General features: G+C 32.9%; 3 protein-coding genes across 4 annotated transcripts; 2 read left to right on the forward strand and 1 right to left on the reverse strand.

Moving 5' to 3' along the window:
* Positions 1-2,133: 2,133 nt before the first annotated feature.
* Positions 2,134-7,010, forward strand: LOC115994415 (2-methyl-6-phytyl-1,4-hydroquinone methyltransferase, chloroplastic-like). Of its 2 annotated transcripts, none has more exons than XM_031118555.1 (3): positions 2,134-3,148; positions 3,679-3,985; positions 6,424-6,571. In XM_031118555.1, the coding sequence occupies exons 1-3, from the start codon at positions 2,580-2,582 to the stop codon at positions 6,472-6,474; spliced, it is 927 nt and encodes a 308-aa protein (XP_030974415.1). In that variant the 5' UTR covers positions 2,134-2,579; the 3' UTR covers positions 6,475-6,571. The 2 variants fall into 2 exon arrangements, with proteins under 2 accessions (XP_030974415.1, XP_030974413.1); XM_031118553.1 differs by having other exon boundaries at positions 2,138-3,148; positions 6,450-7,010.
* A 2,725-nt stretch (positions 7,011-9,735) lies between these two features.
* LOC115994416 (calmodulin-like protein 11) lies at positions 9,736-11,908 on the forward strand. Its single transcript, XM_031118556.1, has 4 exons — positions 9,736-10,105; positions 10,299-10,456; positions 10,771-10,851; positions 11,471-11,908. The coding sequence occupies exons 1-4, from the start codon at positions 10,030-10,032 to the stop codon at positions 11,606-11,608; spliced, it is 453 nt and encodes a 150-aa protein (XP_030974416.1). The 5' UTR covers positions 9,736-10,029; the 3' UTR covers positions 11,609-11,908.
* A 2,209-nt stretch (positions 11,909-14,117) lies between these two features.
* On the reverse strand, positions 14,118-17,101 carry LOC115994567. The gene is made up of 5 exons (XM_031118772.1): positions 17,017-17,101; positions 16,721-16,915; positions 16,406-16,618; positions 16,116-16,325; positions 14,118-15,934 (listed from the first exon to the last, which is right to left on the reverse strand). Exons 1-5 carry the CDS (start codon positions 17,057-17,059, stop codon positions 14,118-14,120), a joined length of 2,478 nt encoding a protein of 825 aa, XP_030974632.1. The 5' UTR covers positions 17,060-17,101.
* Positions 17,102-21,153: the final 4,052 nt, after the last annotated feature.

Genomic DNA, 21,153 nt, shown 5'->3' on the forward strand with positions numbered 1-21,153 from the left:
AAAAATCGAGTTTCAATGAAAAACTCGATTTGGTGAAAATCGAGTTATAGGCAATGAAACTTAAAAAAAAAAAAAAAAAAAAAAAATTGCATGGAACTCGAGTTTCATGCAGGTTTTTTCAAGCAACTCGATTTTCGCCAAATCGAGTTTCAAAATAGGGGCATATCCTTAAATAGTTTCAAACAAGGGGCATTTTGCTGGAAAGTTTGGTTGAAAGGGGTAAAACCCAATTTTGGCCCAAAAACATGTCATGTTTTGCATTATACAATCCTAAAAGCTCTACTAGGATCTAGATTACAAGATTTGTTAACAAACTACACACAAATTAACTCATGATCAAGTCATTGCACTTAATCAAGATATAAACAATCTTACAAGCACTAAAAATTAGACCACTTTTCATGTTTCTATAGTATCAACTCAATTGTAATTATATAACTTCATAGATCAAGATTTTCAGTTTTTCACTTACGTTCATTCAAAGAAGGCATTTATGCACAATCATCATCATGCCTTACACCTAATTTTAAAATCAAGTTCCCTCAAGCATAAGAATTTTTGGTTTCTGCATACCCTTCAAATCATTGAGTTCGTTAGTCACGAAACAATTACATTAGCTTCTTTTTTTATTTATTTTATTTTTTTTTAATGATAATTTGTAAGTTATACTCACATTTGATTATAATAATTTTTTTCACACTAAAGTTGCGTTTGGATTGCGCTGAAAAGCAGCGCGTTTGCGTTTTTCAGCTTTTTTTTTTTTCACGCGTTTTTTAGACTTGCGGTTACTGTTCATGTACTATTCAATGAACAGTAACCGCAAATTTTGACTTTTCAAACTTTTTTCAGCCAATCAGTGCACATCATGTATTGTTCACGGACCCACAAATTTCACTTTTCAGCAACTTTTTCATTAAAAATGGGTCCCACGGTACTATTCACACATTTAAAAATTATTTTGCTACAGTATTTTTCAGTTTTCAGTTTCAGTTTTCAGCGGTATCTAAACGGACCCTAAGTAATTTTTCAAAAAACTAACCAAAATTTTCATGTGAAAAAATAAAGGTACATGCATAATTGTTAGTATCGTATGATATGCGATACGTATCGTACGATATGTACCACGTATTATGTGTAAAAATTTTTGTATTGTATGTATCATAAGTGCTTATAAATCATACGATACAGTGTACATATTGTATGAATCGTATTGTTTCATAAAATTATTCGTATTGTACAATACATAAACAAATACTTTAAAATGAGATTTTTTTTTTGGGTCAAAATTTGTACTTTTATTTAAAATCTAACAAGTTGTTAGACTTGTTTTTAATACAAAATTATTAGGTTACTTAATTTAGCCTAATAAAATAACATATTCATAAGTGTTTTTTTTTTTTTTTTTTTTTTTTTTTCCTATAGAAAATTTGGAATACATAGTACACAGATACATTTCACTTTAATATTTACAAATTTATTTTCATACTATGAATAAGATATTAATTGACAATATAATTATTTATTAAAATTTTTTTTTGTCATTATTGTTATAAGTCCAAGAAACTAGAATGCCAAGAATTTTTTTTAAATTATTAAAAAAAATAACAAGAAGAGATAATAATGTTAATAAAGATGAAGAAAACTTTAGTGATGAAATAAGTTTGCATAATGATAAATATGATGATAGCATTGACTTAGATGGGGTTGATTAGGAAATATGATGAAAATAAATTATTATCACTTTTGAATTTAAGCAATTTGAATGTATATGTTATAAACACATGCTAGTTTGATTTATTTAGTTAGTTTATTAAATATTATTATAGAATGATGAAGAAATTTGTCATTAGTTGAATATATTCAAAATTTATAATGGATATACTTTTTATACATGTAAATCTATAATTTTTTTATAAATTTTATTAAGTGTTTACATATCTTACCATATCCGATGTACAAAAATTAAAAATCGATTCTTGATACGATTCATGTTTTGACAACTATGGTACATGTTTTCAATTATATGTCCAAAAGTTTGCTCAAATGGTGATGTTTTCCAAACGGTACCGTTTCTTCTGAGTTAAGTGATAGTGCCCAAATAGACGGAGCCAAAAAAAGACCCATCCGTGCGACAATCAATGCTACCATAACATGTGGTGTGGCTCCCGTCTCGTGGTTAAACTTACTCAGCTCTGAAACACCAAAGCTCTTAACCCCTTCCCCTTCCTCTCTCTCTCTCGATCGACATAAATCTTTCTATTTTTCAAGTTTCTGTTCGCTGCCTCTTTGTTACATTGGTAAGCAAAGCTATCTTACCTTCTTTCTTCTAATAGATATAAGGTACAATTTGAGTCTCCTTTTATTGAAATTCAACCTTTAGTTTGATTACTTGCATACCCACTTCTTACAAAATTGTAAAAACCATATCTTTTTTTTTTTCTTTTACTCTTATTAGAGTAGCCAGTATATTTGTTAGTTGGTTTAGAGGCTTGTTCATTAGTCTTAAATAGTCACTGAGAAATAGCAAAGAAATCTTTTTGTTTCTCTCTCTCTCTCTCTCTCTTCGTGTGTGTGTTTTCATGGCTTCTTCATTGATCAATGGAGCTCAGAATCTCAAGCTCATTAGTGGCATAACCATAACTCCAACTGGGTTTGGTTTTGTTGGGTCAACTTTCCAGGATAGGCGCTTGCCCAATAAGAAGGGCTTAGTGTCTTTTGGTAGGAATTACAAGGCTGGAACTTTAACACCCAGATGCAGTATATCATCCTTAAGGCCAGCTTCCCAGCCTAGGTTTATACAGCACAAAAAAGAGGCATTTTGGTTCTATAGGTTCTTGTCTATAGTATATGATCATGTCATAAACCCTATTCACTGGACTGAGGATATGCGGGACGAGGCGCTTGAGCCTGCTGATCTCTTTGATCGGAATATGATAGTGGTAGATGTAGGTGGTGGAACTGGGTTTACCACTCTTGGTATAGTTAAGCATGTGGATGCCAAAAATATTACAATTCTTGACCAGTCCCCACATCAGCTTGCCAAGGCGAAGCAGAAGGAGCCCTTGAAGGAATGCAAGATAGTTGAGGGTGATGCAGAGGACCTTCCGTTCCCAACTGATTATGCGGATCGATATGTATCCGCTGGGAGGTACTATCTTTGAGTTTCATTGCTTGTTTAGAATGTTGTTTATTTATATAGGTGATTATTGTATTGCAATTGAAGTTTTCTGGCGGAGAATTATAGTGCGTGGAATTGACACAACGTTAATCTTTTTATAAGACATTAATGAATTCTATGAAATGAAATTGAAAATTGATTTCATTTCCTTCTTTAAGTGAGGTTTCATTCCCTTTTTAAAGAGAAAAAGGGAATGGAAATTCTCATTCATACTGGTCTTGTAGTACATTCAATGTATAGGAAATAATATATTTCTTTCTGAATATTTATAATTGTGAGGACTTAAAGTAAGAAAGTGTTCTTTTATTTTTATGTTTGACTTATGATATTGATAAAATTATTTCCTTACAGAATGGTATCTTCTAATTATAGTTCTGTTGTAGGCTTTTAGCATCTCTATATCTTTAAAAAAAAAAAAAAAAGGAAATCCTTTTCTTTCTTTCATGTAATATACTTTCTAGAGGAAATATCTTATGTATTATTCTATAATTAATCCTCAGTATCGAGTATTGGCCAGATCCACAGCGTGGAATCAAGGAGGCATACAGGGTACTGAAGATAGGGGGGAAAGCCTGTCTTATAGGTCCTGTTTACCCAACCTTTTGGTTGTCTCGTTTCTTTGCAGACGTGTGGATGCTCTTTCCAAAGGAGGAAGAGTACATTGAATGGTTTCAGAAGGCTGGTTTCAAAGATGTTAAACTAAAAAGGATTGGTCCAAAATGGTACCGTGGCGTCCGTAGGCATGGCCTGATCATGGGTTGCTCTGTAACAGGTGTGAAGCCCTTTTCTGGAGACTCTCCCCTACAGGTAACATACTTCTTCATGCCTTCTGTTTTTTAAGTAACGGATGAAATACTATCTGAAGAGACTCTTGATTTTGTCATTTAACTGACATTATGGTAATCATGTTTTTGTTATATGTTGTTTTTTCTTTGGTCAATAGTAAGAATCAAATCCAAAAGTCCGACTTCTGCCTTGTGGATACCTTTTGTCCTTTATAACTATACCAGAAGTCAAGAAACCACTGGTGATAGCCATGTTTTGATAGTTAAAAAAAAAAAAAAAAAAGGTTCGGTGATGTAGGACCACCTAAGCTTCTCACCTAGATTAATCCCACTTTAGACCTTAGGCTTCACCACCTAAGGTTGTTTGGATTCACCACCAAACGTAATGCACATTTTGCATCAATAATCACTGAATAATACATAATAATAGTCTGAATATAAAAGAAATCATTTGGAGCTTTATATACAGCTTCGAGGAATCACAATGATAAAGATAAACTCTCCTAATACGAATCCTGAACAATCTCAATACTAATCCGATAATAATCAAATGCTAATTATAAACACAAATAAAGATAAAGATGACACAAATGATAATCTCCACAGATGTGCTATGGTGTGGTGTCCGCATCATTTGGTTAACAAGTGTCCTTGGGGTATTTGTTAATAGACCATTTTAAGAAAGTTTTAATACCACTTTCATGGGAAATATAAAAAAACTGTCAAAAAATCATTTAAAAAAAAAAAAAAAACCTTTCATTACACTAAAATTAATGATGCATAGTGCCTCTCAAAAGTTTTCTATAATGTCAATAGAGAATGAGATTATGCAAACATTACCAATATTAATGATCTTGCAAAGATTTTAGCCAATTGGCCGAGAAGTTTTTCTGGTAGAGCTTGTCTTGCTGTGTCAATAATGAAGCTTTCATTACACTAGAATTAATGATGCATAGTGCCTCTCAAAAGTTTTCTATAATGTCACCAGAGAATGAGATTATGCAAACATCACCAATATTATTCTCTTACAAAGATTTTAGCCAATTGGCCGAGAAGTTTTTCTGGTAGAGCTAGTCTTGCTGTTTCAATAATGAAGTTTTTTTTCAAAAGGGATTGTGAAATTGTTGCTGAGCGTAGGGAGGATTTTAATGCTTGTTTTGAGCTCAATATAAAATATGCAAATTGGTGAGTGGTTAAGAACATGTCACTTACCCGCACAAGATAACAAGGAGAGTTATGTGGTGTTTTTCTTGCATATATGGTTGTACGCTATGTCAAAGTCGTTTGGATGGACTTAGGGTTTGTTTGGATATCGTTTATTTCTGAAAACTGAAAACTGAAAATGCTATAGCAAAATAATTTTATAATGTGTGAATAGTGCCCTGAGATCCAGTTTTAAAGAAAAATTTGCTAAAATCCGTACTTGTGGGTTCTGTGAACAGTGCACGGGACCCACACAAAACGCCAAACGCAGCTGAAAATTTCATTCTTAGTGCTATCCAAACTCACACTTATTTTCGGTAAGCAGTCCTCTGAATAGACCAATAGACCAATAAGTGTGTTGTATGGTCCTAGGGATTAAAAATATTTTGAAGTCTTTTAAGTTTAAGAATTTGATGTGAGGATTTTTTTCGGTGCAATTGGGAAGGAAAATACAACAACAACAACAACACATCCCAAAATTTTGGGGTTGGCTATGGATGTTTAATAGATTAGTTAGGGTCGGCCGTATGTATTCTTTTCTTCCATTCTATTTTATTTGAAATCATATTCTCTATTACTACCTTAATTGACAAGTCTTTTATTTCTTCTACTAATGTTATTTTGGGTATTCCTCTACCCTTTTTTAATTCCCTTAATTGCTCTTCTCTGAACATGACCAAACCATTTCAAGCGACTATCTCTGATCTTTTTATCAATAGGAGCTACCCTTATCTTTAAATGGATTTCTCATTTCGGATCCTATTTTTCCGTTGCAACTGGGAAGGAAAATAACAAGTTGAAATATTCTTCTCTTGTTCTACCCTCATTTCAAGATTCCTGCCATATTTTATACCTGATTTTGGACTACTCTTCTCCCTTCTTTGTTGTATTAAGCTATATAGCTGCTAGAATTGAGAACTTGAGGAGCCATTTTCTATGATGTCAAGACTGAAAAGGCCAAAGTGTGCACGTGAAAGGATTATAAAAATGAGAAGCTCTGGCTTGTGTTTGGCCGTTAAACACCTTAACTGCATATGTTATTTTACAATTATTTTATTATTATTTTTTATTTATTTATTTTTTCATTTGGATTTAGTCTATGAATTCCAAACAAAATCAGTATATAGTATAAAGGTGCAGAGTCTAAAACAAGGCACGAGGTAGTTTTAATTCCAACTTCTAAGAAGAACTATTGAATTGGTGATTATTAACCATTACTTTCTGACATCTCTCTCTCTCTCTCTCTCTCTCACTAAGATTTATGAGGTGTGTGGTTCATGCAGCTTGGTCCAAAGGCAGAGGATATAAAGAAACCTGTGAATCCATTTGTTTTCCTTTTCCAGCTCATTCTTGGTGCGATAGCTGGAGCTTACTTTATACTGGTTCCAATTTACATGTGTATCAAAGATCAAATTGTTCCAAAAGGGATGCCTATCTAATATGGGAGGAAGCAATGGAAAATAATTATCATTTTCTCATTTCATCAAGTGAATATTAGACAGCTTGTGATGGTTAGTGTGTCCTCTGCTCAAGATAAACCTGTTAATAGCAAACCAGATGAGGTATCTAGTTGCTTCGGGTGGACAAATTTGCCTCAGGGCTTAGTGCTGTTTGGGGCTACAAGTCTACAACCCCAATAAGGTTGTTGCAATGGTTTTTTAGTCATTAGCGCATGTAACCAACTTACCGTGATTGACATTATTTATTTACTATTTCTCAGATATACTTTCACTTTTAAGGGTAATCATGGTCTTGGGCATTTTTAAATACACTTATGGAAGGATTAGCTGTGAAGAAACAGAGAGGTAATGTAATGAAGTTAACAATTTCATTGACAGTGAGCACTTCTGGGGTCTGGTGAATTTAACCAGCATCATGTTCTAAGAAATTCAAAACTGGTATTAAAAATGGTTCAACTAATTTGGGTATGCGTTTCAAGTGTTGTGTAGATTTCAATAATGGTTTGGGCATGGGAGAGGTTTTAGCTTTTTAAATATGGTGGTGTGACATAGCATGTTAACATTTGAGTTTCTCTTACATTCCATGTTCCTGAAATTGATTCTATCAAATAGTTCACATCTTCTATTATCATCTATTTTTTAGGTATTTAGGGAATCCTTCTTAATAAACGAAATATTTGTATCATCTCAATGCCAATTGATTTCAATGTAATAAGTAGTGAATTTAAAGTTTGTGGTATTTTCTGTTTCTTCGGATGATATGATGTGTTAAGCATTTGCTATTTGTTTGGAAAGCTCCTACTACTATGATGGGGAATTCCATGATATTGCTTCTAATACTAGGTGAACTTATACTGGTCAAAGTATTAGAAGGAATGGTCAGAGTGATTTGGCATGGTGACCATTGAACCTCTGTAATATCTAACAAAGTGGAGTCAGTCATATAGAAATAGAATAGAACATCAACACGTAAAAAAAGGGATGAAGGAACTAGTTACAACTGCTATCATGACTTTTAAACTTCACTTATTTTTCTGATCATTATGCCCTGTCAATTGATGGTAGTTTATGAGAAGACAAAGAGTACGCTCTTTTAGTGTGCCAGTACAAGCAGGCCGGTCAAAAGCATAGACTATATCATATCACATGTTGGATTCTGCCACAAAATGTTACCGAAAGTGTTTTTTCTTGTAGCAGTTTGATCTTCAACGAATTCAAAGTACCAACTCTGAAATGAATTTGATTTTTTTTTTTTGGTCTTAGATACAAACGCCAACTTTGCCACGTGAAAGATAACTTTTTGGAAAGAGTCAATAACATCGGTGACATTTAAAATGTTCCTAAAATCTCATCAAATTATCACAAGCTATGATCAAATTATTGATTTGCTTATACATGGTTGGGACAAAATTATTAATTTGCTGGAAGAAGTGGTGGGTTTTTACATTGGATACATGCTCTTCCTAGCTAGACCTTCCAGAAAATATTACTATATGCATTTTTAAATTGCCAAGCTTTGTAATTGTAGAGAAGCTTACAGATAGAAATTAGAAACCTAAAAGCCTTGGGTTGGTTGGGACTCAAATAAACTCAAAATTTAGCTAGTCAAATCCCTCTAATTCCCAGTCTTCATTTGAAGGTTGAACTTGAAAGTCCAATGCATGGACCATGACTGGAACGAGTGATCTTTGTAAGAGAAAGATAATCAAGAGGTAATTGACCATGTCAATATACTAGTTGTTGTATCTTCGAGATTAATTGCTCCCTCCCTCCAAAAACTATAGTGTACTTTACAATCGTACTATTTCATTGAATGAGAGCTGGTGTGAAAATGTAATATTAGAGCTGAATAGCAGAACAGGAAACCGCGTAGACAGCCAAGCACATTAATTTCATTTGTCTCTGGAGTATTGGACCATTTGTGATTGTCAACCAAGGACAAGGAGTCTACTTGCATTTTGTTATACCCCTTATAATTGTAAATGGTAGGATTAGGAATTCTTATGTTGTTTTTCCTTTTTGGGTTTAACGTATTGATCTCTTAAAAATTACTATAGTATATGATTGATCTTAATCCTTTTAACAAATATGTCCAGCAAAGATTGTTGCTCTTGTTAATCTAAAATAAGATGAGAAAAAAAGAAGTTAATTTATGTATCAAACCAAACACGGTTTGCTTCTATTGGATGTGTGGTATCAATCAAGGACCGTGTGATGGGCTTGGAACACAGAAGGACCAATAAGACTATGTCAAGTGCATTGTTAGAAGAAGTAGTACCTACCAATTTTATAAGGAAAAAACTTAGGTATAGTAGCTTAGGTAGTGTTTTTTAAGTCTATTTTCAAGATTCAGTTATGTGGTTAATTAAAAAAGTACATTTCCATTCTATGAGAAAAAAATTCACATGATAAAATCTTAAAAGGAGAATTTAAGAAATAACATTTAAATACTTTAACTAAGTCTTGCCCATTTTATAATAGGATTTATAATATGATAATATGAAAACATAAAGTATTGCAGTTTGCATATAAACGTATGACACATTTAGGTTGTGTTTGACATTGGTTGAAAAAGATAGTTTTTTTTTTTTTTACTATTTAACTTATTTTTGTTACTATTTATAAGTCCCATTACACTTTTTAATATTATTCATGAGTCTCAATGTATTATTTTTGCTAGTTTTTAGTCTTATATACATTATTTTCAGTAAAAAAAATTTCAGTTTCGACTAAATAATTTGTTTTCCCTTGCAATGTATGTATAAAATGTCATATTTAGTTCTAGGTCTGGTTCAGTTTATATTAGTATATATCTCGTGCAAGCAACGCAGCGTGCTCTTTGGGTGTTGAAAATGTGGAAAAAAGTACACAACTCCCCATACCCTCTCTCTCACTCCATCTTGCTCTTTGAAATTTGAATGCCCCTTTGTCTCCTAAACACCAAACCCTTACAGCTGTCCTATTTTTATATCATTTTTCTACTATATATTACTTACAAATAATACTCTACTAAAATGCACGAATAAATTTTCAATTAAATTAATACTTATAATAATCTATTTATTTCTTTTCTTTTTTCTTTTTTATTTTTCCCTTCCCAAAAATAAAGTCCATGTAGAAACTAGAATGAGTGGTCATACGATTCTTTTCTAATAATGAGGCCAAACACCAAACTATAGTCATAAGCTTAGTTTGACTCTTTAATTTTTTAATTTTGGGAAAAGAAGTTGTGCTATACTTTATCACATTAAAGTTCTACATAAAGCCCAGCTAAGATTGAGCTATACTCAGATTATCAAAAAAAAGAAGATTGAGCTATACTCAACATACTCTCTCTCTCTCTCTCTCTCTCTCTTTCTGTGTATTTCTCTTAAGGTGTTCTTGAGGTTTCAGAACAAACTCCATGGCAGATGTACTGAGTGAAGAACAGATTGTTGAGTTTAAAGAAGCCTTTTGTCTGTTTGACAAAGATGGAGATGGTGAGCATTTCCCTCTTATATACGCTTTTGTTTAGTGGCTCTACCTTATTTATTATATGCACTTATGCTTCAACATCTATAAAACATGTTATCTCTCTGTTTAGCAATAAAAAAGACCAATAAAACATGTTTTCAAGAAGATGTATGAGTGGAATAGCATATTTATATGGTGCTCAAATACTTGATTGTGTAGGTTGCATTACTGTTGAGGAATTGGCAACTGTTATCCGGTCATTGGATCAAAATCCAACGGAGGAGGAGCTTCAGGACATGATAAGCGAAGTAGACGCTGATGGAAACGGAACTATAGAGTTTACAGAGTTCTTGAGCTTAATGGCCAAGAAAATGAAGGTAACCAATTAAAGTTAATTACTTTTTAAACATACCAAACTACACTCATAAACCAAAAAACATGTCAATGTATCCTACCAAAGAAAAAGAAGTAATATCCCAAATTGGCAATTCTAAAATTTTGTTCTACATGTTTGTCTTCTCCTTATGTAGTAAATGATAAATTACTATTAATCCTAAAAATTTAAACGGTTAAGAAAGTATGAATTTAATATTCTAATAGTAAAGAGAGCAACAATTAAACAAATTTACAACCAAACATAATTGAACCATTATCTGTGCTTATGGTTGGATATTTCTGTTTTCTTTTGTAGGAAACTGATGCAGAGGAGGAGCTTAAAGAGGCTTTCAAAGTCTTTGACAAGGACCAAAACGGATATATATCAGCTACTGAGGTATATTTTTATCTCTTAAACACTCTTTAGTTAAGATATGAATACGTAAATTTATGAAAGTGAAAGTGAAAGCCTCCTTTTTGCCTCTAAAATGACACTTTTGTTTCTTGCTCTTTGCCTGTATTGACCTTGTCAAATTAAGAATTTCTAACATGCACAATACAATTGGGGCCAAGATGTTGCCATTAGAAGCTTGCATTTCCAACAGAATTCTCCAACAATATCATCGAAAAACGAAATGTTCTTTCGTGGGGAAATTAGTGAGGTTTAATTAAATTCTACTACAGAATTAGATTTCAGACATTGCTGGGATCACCAACATGGAGAGTTGTGATACGATATAGTTTTATGATCATGTCTCAATAGTGAAATTGTTAATATTAAAATATATTACTTGAACCATCGTGTAAAGTCATAGTTAAATGTTTTGCACAAGTATTTCACATGTTCACCTAGTTTAGATTAATTTATATGGGTATCATCTACATGACAATACCTTGTACGTTTCTGCGTGCAATGAACATTAGCAATGTTTAATTCTATTTTAGACAATGCATCTATGTTTGACATGAAACTTCTAAAAAAGAATTTAAAAGTGATTCTCTTTGTTTGTGTGTAGCTGAGGCATGTAATGATCAATCTAGGCGAAAAATTGACGGATGAAGAGGTGGAGCAGATGATCAGGGAGGCCGACCTGGATGGTGATGGACAGGTCAACTATGAAGAATTTGTCAAAATGATGATGACCATTGGATAAACATTTCAGCAATAAGATTGAAGAAATTTCTAAATTCAAATTCATTGATTCCCTCAAACTCATTTGCCAGCTAGAAATAAGTGTGACTATTTGTTGTATTATTAATGTATTATTGTTGTAGCCGACCAAAAATTAGAATCACTTTGTACTCACCCTTTGATTTGTTCAAATCTAAATTGTATTCTTTCTAGTTTTATATTTTGTTATATGCTTCAAAGTAGAATAAATATGAATTAATTTTTCAAAGTAATTTCCTTATCCTACAACTCATACAAGATATGATGATGTGAAATTTCTCCAGCTTTTGGTTCTAAGCTTTGACTTTGACTGAGGACATCAATGGTTGGAAATGCATGTATACATACCAAGAAATTTAATCGTGAAATTTTGTTTAGTTTATATACTCTCTTTTGTTGGAGAGCCTAGAGTGATTCAGCTGTCCCTTTCATATTAACTTTTTTTTTTGGTTGAGATTTATATTATATGTTTTTGGTGATAACCTACTCCCTATATTTATTTTTTTCTTCGGGGGCTAAGGGATATCCTACTCTCTTTCTGTTCCAAATTTTATGTTTGTAAAGGAGAAGGCAAACAAGGACCCGTCAATGTCATATTCATTTTTGCAAGGGCAACGACCTTTTCTAATCCAATTTTGCAAGTCTGCACAAAACTGGGTTGAACTATTGGTATTCTTCTTGATATGTTGCATAAGAAACCATGGAGGTATATACACTCATGTTTCTCATGTACACGCATGCGACGCTATTAAATTTGTCTTTGAGGGAATGCATGTATATGGACAGTATAATTAATAGCAAGATTTTCAAAGATCAAGACATCAATCTAGAGGTATGAGACATTTATTAAAGATTAAAAGAGATCATGTTTGATGAAGTGCAAATTGTCAATTTTTGTAAGTGCATCCAGATGGAGCTGAGTCTTTGTCCGTGTCTCTGCAAATATAGTGAGATGGCTCCCTCAAGATGGTCATCGGTGTGGTACCTGCCACAACATCTCCGATTTCAAAGTTAGTGCAAGGAAGCCTTTGAAGAATAACACAGAATATCAGAGTAACTATGAGTGCCTTTAGGTGTGTCTATGTACCTGGTTTGTCTCTTATCAAAGTGTATATATACAACTTCATGGTTCTTAGTTGTTGGAGGCCTTAATTGTGGCTTTAGTGCCCTTATTGTAACACCTTGACGTTCATGAATATGGGTTTTGATGAGGCCCCAATGGCCTGCCAACTGTTTGATAACTGATCAATGTATTGAATGCTCTAATTAATGGCTCTCCTGTGTTCGTCCGTGTCGCATTGAGGTGGACGAGTATATTTGGCGAGATTGTCCAGGGAAGTTGAACTCATCAATCCCATCAATGTTCTTTCTCAAAAGAAAGAGATCATGTTAGCATGTCATTCTCTCTCTCTCTCTCTCAATTTGTTTTTAGGGATATTAAAAATTTTATTATATAGAGCTTACAAAATGATGTGTCAATAATCATAAAAAAAAAAATTTAAACATTCATATATTAGTCACCAATCACCTTTATTACAACATTAATTTGTAAGATTTATATAATAAAATTTGTAATAATTTTAGTATTTTCTATACAATTTTACATGATAACTAAGTTAAGTAGTAATACATCATCAAGGACAAAAGGTAAATTTTGACATGTATATTCACATCTTATCATATCTCCCTCTCTCTCCCCCACATTGGTTGTGTATGTTAGAGTTTTAGTCCTTATAACTTTAGGCTATTACTACAAATGTTAGGCCTTTTTATAGTGGTACTCTTACTATATAATATATTATAAGTTTGTTTAAAAAATTCTAATAAGTATTACTTTTTCTTTCCAAAAAAAAAAAAAAAAAGAGTTTCAATCAACTTAATTAGTAATTTTCTTTGTCGTTGAAGAAAAGATTTGAGTTCAAATTTTGTATATACCAAAAACCACTTAGTGTTTTTGCTTGATAATAAAGATCAATTTTTTAAAAGCATATGATGTTCACACTTCACTAAATAATTTTTTTTTCTTTATCAATAAGTGAAGACTTTAATGAATTTTTCAAAAGTTTTGTATTTCAAAAGTTTTTCAAGAGTTTCAATATCATTGAGCTGTAAATAAAAGTGAACAAACAAAGATAAGAAAATAAGAATCGAAGGTAGCAAAACTGCCGAACTTACCATTTCTTGCTCAACCCATACAAACTCTCTTCTCAACACCAATAAATAAATAAATAAATAAATAAAAAAGAGAGAGAGAGAAAAGAAAATGAATTACACCCAAGGGCCCCTTATATGATAATACAGCGACGAGGAATTATACAGTTACTATAGATGAGGGAAAAGAGAAGCTACTCTTCGCTGGTTTATCTCAATATACTAATAAGCCAACTGTGTCTCCTGATCACAACTCCATATTCCAAAAACTAGAAACAGAAAGAAAACCCAACCAAAACAAATCAAAGTGAAACTCGAAAGTGATTACTTTTTTTTTTTTTTTAATTAATCACTGTTGCACAGCACATGCAGTTGCCAAAGAAGGAAGACCTGTGCTTGCGCTTCTCTTTACCTTTTGGTGCTGTTGATGCAGCTTCTTCAGAAGACAGGTTACACAATTCTCTAGTTGCCTTTTTGGAAACAGCATGGTTTTCTTGTTTCGGGGGTGTGACTACAAATTGAGCTTCTTCCTCTTCCTTCAAGAAGCCTAGGAATGGAGTTTTCGATTTCTCAGAATCACTTCTTTTCAATGTGATAACTTTCTCTTCCACAGGCATTGCTTGATACTGTAACGTGTGTTGGTTGTGCTTGTACCCAACATGTGCAACCGGGTTTCCAAGACTAAAATCAGTCTGGCCTGATGAGCTCTCCATTGTAGCCTTGTCCTGAAACAGTAGTGGCATTTGATCTGACTCTTCGCCTCTAGCTTCAATTCGGAGATCAAGATCAAAGCTTGGTGATTTTCGCATATGAACATGAGTGTTCATGCTATCAGAACTGGACTCAGAGCCAAGCCTTCCCGTACTTTCTTGTGCTTCAGTACTTCCATTTATAAATGCAGATGCTTCACCTTTGATACCTTCTACACTGGAATGACCAGTTGAAGTTTTAGTTTCTGTTACTGTCAACTCAACTATAGAGATTAAATTTTCTATGTTCAAGCTTGTGGAATTGAAAGTGGAAGCTTTCACAACAGAGAACTCATCACAGCTTTCTTGCTTCAGCTCAGGGATTGGCTCAATGCTGCTGCTTTGAATAATAGTCTCAGCTGCTATTGTAGTGGCCTGGTTGTGAACTTCAGACTGGACTATAGAAGCAGGAGACTGTGAGAGCAAAGCTTCTGCCTGTTCAATTGGAAGTAGTTGAGACCTACATTGTCTTGAGGTTTCACTTCCTTCTGTATCATTTCCTGTGGCATATGAAGCTTCTGCTTTGTCCTCTGTTTCTTCCAGAATTTTCTTCTCTTCTTGTTGCTCCTCTTCACATCTGTGTCCTGTGACAATCAACCCTACTGTAACAGTAACCAATTCATGTTCAGCAACCACCGAAAGCTCTCCTTCTGAGTCCTTGCAGTTTCCATCAGAATTCTTATTCTGGTTGCAAACAAGCTTGTCCTCATTTTCAGACCCAAGCTTCCTAAATTCCTTTTGGGATTCATTTACCTCATCAGTATTTTTTTCTTCCATTGGCTCTTCACAGAACAGAGTTGGGTTGTACTGATGTGGCCTCTCTTCAATGTCTGATCCACTTCCTACTATTTTTGTTTCTTCAGTAAGAACCTTGCACTTGTCCTCAGGTTCAGAAACTTCTTGATGGGAGTTTAATGGCCTATCCAGCAGAACAGCTTCAAGTTTTAAATTCAAGGAATCATTCCTAATCGAATTGGCTACAGTAGATAACTCCCCATTGTATTTGTTCAAAACAATGCTCGGAGTGTCTGATGTTATTGTTGGCAGATTGCTCAAACCAATCCCTATCTCATCTCCCTTTATAATCTCAATTTTCTCTTTTAATGACATCTTATCTTCTTGGTACGGTGCTTCTTTTACTAATGAGTCACCCATATTTTCCACATTGGGATTGTCACCCAGAATGTTTGACAAATTAGGACCTAAGGGGTCACTATTCTTATTAGCACATATAAAACTTGATCCTAGAATATCCTTACTTTTGTGCAGCAATCTACAGCCTTCTTCTTCAGATTGGTCAGCATTAACTTTATCTAATGCAAGTTGATTAGACTTTAAATGTAAAGATTGTTGAGGCTCTGGATCATGTGGTGTAGATATAGTATTAAGAGTTGAATCTTCGTCTTCATCTGCCGCAGTTTGTATCAAACAAACACTAAGGTTTAGGTTGGGTTGTACTCAGTTTTTATGTTTACAATTACATTACTCCTTACTTGTACTAATTTAAAATAAAAGAAGCAATAAATTCAATATATACCATTAATAATTGGAATAAGGTCACTTCAAAATTATTAGACTGAGTATGCTAACCTTCACTGATGGAAGCCTGCTTCTCAAGCTGATGATCATTTGTTCCCAATAGATTCTTCTTCAAATTTGAATCTATTGGCTTCTCATGAACATCTAAATCTTTTGGTGAAAAGGCTGTTTTGATTTCATTGTCTTCATCACTTGCTCCAACTGATTTAACTACCGCTTTTAAAGATTCAGCGGGAGAATGAACCTCATTTTCTTCTTGCTCTATAAAAACAAAAGGCCAAAATTGAAGACTACGGATTAAAAACAAAGCTCTTTAAAATAATTAGACTTGGTGTGCTAACCTTCATTTATGGAATCTTGCTTCTGAAGCTGATGATCACTTCTTACCAATAGGGTCTCTTGAAAATTTGATTCAGTTGTCTTCTCATTAACATCTGAACCTTTCTGCAAAGAAGATGGTTGGACTTCATGATTTTCTTCATTACTTGCTTCAATTGCTTTCACTACTGCTTTTGGAGATTCAGTGGGAAAAAGAACTTCATTTTCTTCTTGCTCTATAGAAGCAAGGGAATAAAGTTAAAAGTATATGGAATTATCAGTTGATCAACTGGTAAAAGTTGATGAATGTAAGTACTGGCTAAAAGCAAATTACCAACCTCTTCCACCTGATGTCTCTTTTGCAGTGTGAGTATCTTTTGCTCCTGTTGAGTCATTAGAAGCTAACCCTGTAACTTTTTCATGAAAATCTTTTGCTTCATTCGTTGGAACTGTTTCATCTCCTCCTTTGACATCATCTGCATCAGCAGCTTCTTGAAACACGTTGCAATCTATAGCATTTGTGTTATCCTCTTCTGCATTTGTACAAACAACTATTATAAACAGCCTAGAATAACACTTATTTCGGCAAAGTCAGAACTAAACAAAATATCAGTGACCTGCTGAATTGCCTTACCTTTGAGACCAGATGTGTTATTGTTGCCCATCTCATTGCCCATCTCTATTTTGCCAACTCCTGCAATATAATGAAGCAAAAAGAATGAAACTTAGGAGAATCAACTATAAGGGCTGGTGTCTTTCAGTAGCAGTGTCTAACTTAAAAGAGTGTTGAGAGTCCAAAATGTGCAATTTTAAGAACTGCATACCATGACGATCATGATAGTCACATGCATATAGCAATAAACATTTGAGGACAGCTTCTTTTCTCTGTGACAGCCAGAGTGTTGATACTTAATTAAAACGGCTACTTCACACTTATTGCTTAAAGCAAAAGCCTCGTTGGGTCATTTGTCAGCCAAACATATATGCCTCTAAAGTAGTGGAACGTCTACATCCAAGTCTATTTTCTTTATCTGACATGGACATTCTATGATCATGAATTTTATGGTATCAATTTGGAAATTGATAACTAAATTGTTAGCTACTCAAGGTGCCTTGTGTAGCCTATCATTGGCCTGCCCATATGATTATGTTTTGCTAAATTTTTTTTAAATACTATTTAAAGGCCAGGCAACCTGGTAGAATATTTAGGCCAGTCTAATCTAGCCTACTAAAGCAGACCCTTTTCTACATGCACTACACAGACATATGTAGGTGTTCTGATGTGTTGGAGTTTGTAGGGTACCTAAAAAGGCTTGGTGTTGTGTTTTTTATACGCACTCTTCATCAGTACTAAAAACAAGTTGGATCCATTTTCCATTTTCAAAGCAAACAAGTAGGTTCTTGAAGGTCTTATGTTGTTCGAGGACATGTGGGAAGTACCATAGAAAAAGGTGAATCTATTGCTAAATGTTCATACTTTAGGGAAAGGACCTACATGGCTGCCTAAGACCGACACAGATGATCAAAAAGATCTTTTATTTAGATGATTTTTTAATTTCAGCTTAAAAGATCTATATTGTTTTATTTTGGCCTTAGCCACATGTAGAACGAAGATTGGACAGCATCAGCTCTTCATAGCAGACTGGTCCAAATAACCATGGGTATGGAATAATGGTTTTGATAAGCCCATGGACAGGTGGGTCTCTTCAAGATTTCTTGGTGTTAAAAGTTTATTATAGGTGCAGGGTGGCTAGAAGCAGATATATTTTTAAGGCTAACTTCATCATAGCTGCGCATTTTTCTTTGGAACTCTCTACCTGTCCACCGGCTCAAAAGTTTTCCAGTTGGACCCTCCATCCTCCTTTTCCCACTAGAAGAACAGAAAAGTAAGTGTTAATGGAAATCCACCACACCCACTTTCAAACTAAATATTAGCCATGGAAATGATTACGCCATATTGCATTTAGGCAGGGGATATATATATATATATATATATATATATATATATATATATATATCTTATATATAAAAAGCGGCAATGCAGCTACAGTGATTTAATACTGTGCATTCAGTGTTTAATCACTGTTTATTCACTGTTTGCCTACAGTGAAATTTTCGTGAGGCACTTATCTTTTTTTTTCTTTTTTTTTTTGGTTCAGTCTTCCGTTCTTTTTTTTTTTTTTTTTTCCCCTTTTATATATACTGTTATACTGACACAATAAATTTCACAATTATTGAAATGGACAATGCCGCTACAGTGATTTAATACTGTGCATTCAGTGTTAAATCACTGTTTATTCACTGTTTGCCTACAGTGAAATTTTCGTGAGGCACTTGTCTTTATTTTTTCTTTTTTTTTGGTTCAGTCTTCCGTTCTTTTTTTTTTTTTTCCTTTAATATATACTGTTATACTGACACAATAAATTTCACAATATTTTCACAATTATTGAAATGGACAATGCCGCTACAGTGATTTAATACTGTGCATTCAGTGTTAAATCACTGTTTATTCACTGTTTGCCTACAGTGAAATTTTCGTGAGGCACTTGTCTTTATTTTTTCTTTTTTTTTTGGTTCAGTCTTCCGTTCTTTTTTTTTTTTTTCCTTTAATATATACTGTTATACTGACACAATAAATTTCACAATATTTTCACAATTATTGAAATGTCAATTTCTTATAAGTCAAAATAAAATATGAAATTGTGACCAACCACAACTGAAAATAAATGTTTTGTGAAAAGTCGCAACGCTGCTACAATATTTTAGCAATGTTCATTCAGTGTTTTTGCATTGTTCATCTACAGTGTCATTTTGGTGAGCCACTTTGTCTTTTTTTTTTTGAATAGTAGCTACAGTTCCAAGAGGTGCTGTAGCTACAGTAGCTACATTTTTTTTTTCCGTCTTCTATTTGTACTTTTTTTTCTTATATATAAAAAGCGGCAATGCCGCTACAGTGATTTAATACTGTGCATTCAGTGTTAAATCACTGTTTATTCACTATTCACCTACAGTGAAATTTTCGTGAGGCACTTGTCTTTTTTTTTTTTTTTTTTTTTTTTTTTTTTTTTTCTTTTATATATACTATTATACTGACGCAACAAATTTTATAATATTTTCACAATTATTGAAATGTCAATTTCTTATAAGTCAAAATAAAATATGAAATTGTGACTAATCACAACTGAAAATAAATGTTTTGTGAAAAGCCGCAATGCCGCTACAGTATTTTAGTAATGTTCATTCAGTGTTTTTGCATTGTTCATCTACAGTGTTATTTTGGTGAGCCACTTTGTCTTTTTTTTTTTTTTTGAACAGTAGCTACAGTTCCAAGAGGCGTTGTAGCTACAGTAGCTACATTTTTTTTTTCCAGTCTTCCGTTTGTACTTTTTTTTCCTTTTATATATATTGTTATATTGACACAATAAATTTCACAATATTTTCACAATTATTGAGATGTCAATTTCATTACCGCTTTAGTGTTTTAGCACTGTTCATTCAATGTTTTTGCACTATTCATCTACAGTGCCATTTTGGTTAGCCTTTTTGTCCTTTTTTTTTTTTTTTGAACAGTAGCTACAGTTTTTTTCTTTTCTTTTTTCAGTCTTCCATTTGTATTTTTTTTTTTCCTTTTATATAAATTGTTATACTGATACAACGAATTTCATAATATTTTCACAATTATTGAGATATTAATTTCTTATAAGTCAAAATAAAATAATAAAATATGAAACTGTGACCAACCACAACTGAAAATAAATTTATATATATATAAAAGTGTGAATGCGCTAAATCACTATAGCTACAGTGCCTTGGCTTCGTGAGCCACTTTTTTTTTTTTTTTCCCCCAAGTTTTGAATAGTAACTACAGTGCCAAGTGGCACTGTAGCTACAATAGTTATAGTTTTTTTTTTCCTGTAATCGGTTTGTGTTTTTTTTTTTTTTTTTTCCTTTTAAATATTAATATAAGCTGGTATATATATTATTATATTGACACAACAAATTTCACAATATTTTCACAATTATTGACGTGCGCGAATGTGCTAAAGCACTGTAGCTACAGTGCTTTGGTTTCGTGAGCTGCTTTTTTTTTCCTAAGTTTTGAATAGTAACTACAATTCCAAGTGGCACTATAGCTATAGATTTTTTTTTTTATTTTTTTTTAGTAATCGGTTTGTTTTGTTTTTTTTTTTTTTTCTTTTAAATATTTATGTAAGTTGGTATATATATTGTTATACTGACACAAAAAATTTCACAATATTTTCACAATTATTGACGTGTCAATTTCTTACAAGTCAAAATAAAATAATAAAATATGAGACTATGACCAATCACAACTAAAAATAAATGTTTTGAGAAAATGTTACAACACTTATTGTTATCACAATATTTTCACAATTGTTGAGATCTCAGTTTTTTATAGATCAAATAAAAAAATGCTAAGTCCACAACATTTTAACATTAATTTATACAGTGCCTAAAGTTTTTTTTTTTTTTTTTAATATTTATGTAAGCTGCCATATCTATTAACTATATAAAAAGAGCCCAAGGCTCATGAATAGTGTTTTTTTGGTTTATTCAATTAGTGAGGTGCACATTCTCTTTTCTTTTCTTTTCTTTTTTTTTCCTTTCAAGTATGCCAGTTGGTTTGAGCTTTGTTTTTGTTTTTTGTTTTTTTAAGACCTTTATATGTTTACTTTGTACTTGCAATGTAAGTTTACATTGTAAATACACAAAAATGGTTAATATTATACACATTTGCACAAAAAATGGT

The sequence above is a fragment of the Quercus lobata genome, chromosome 6 (genome assembly GCF_001633185.2).
Source record: "Quercus lobata isolate SW786 chromosome 6, ValleyOak3.0 Primary Assembly, whole genome shotgun sequence".
In the NCBI taxonomy this organism is placed as follows: Eukaryota; Viridiplantae; Streptophyta; class Magnoliopsida; order Fagales; family Fagaceae; genus Quercus; species Quercus lobata.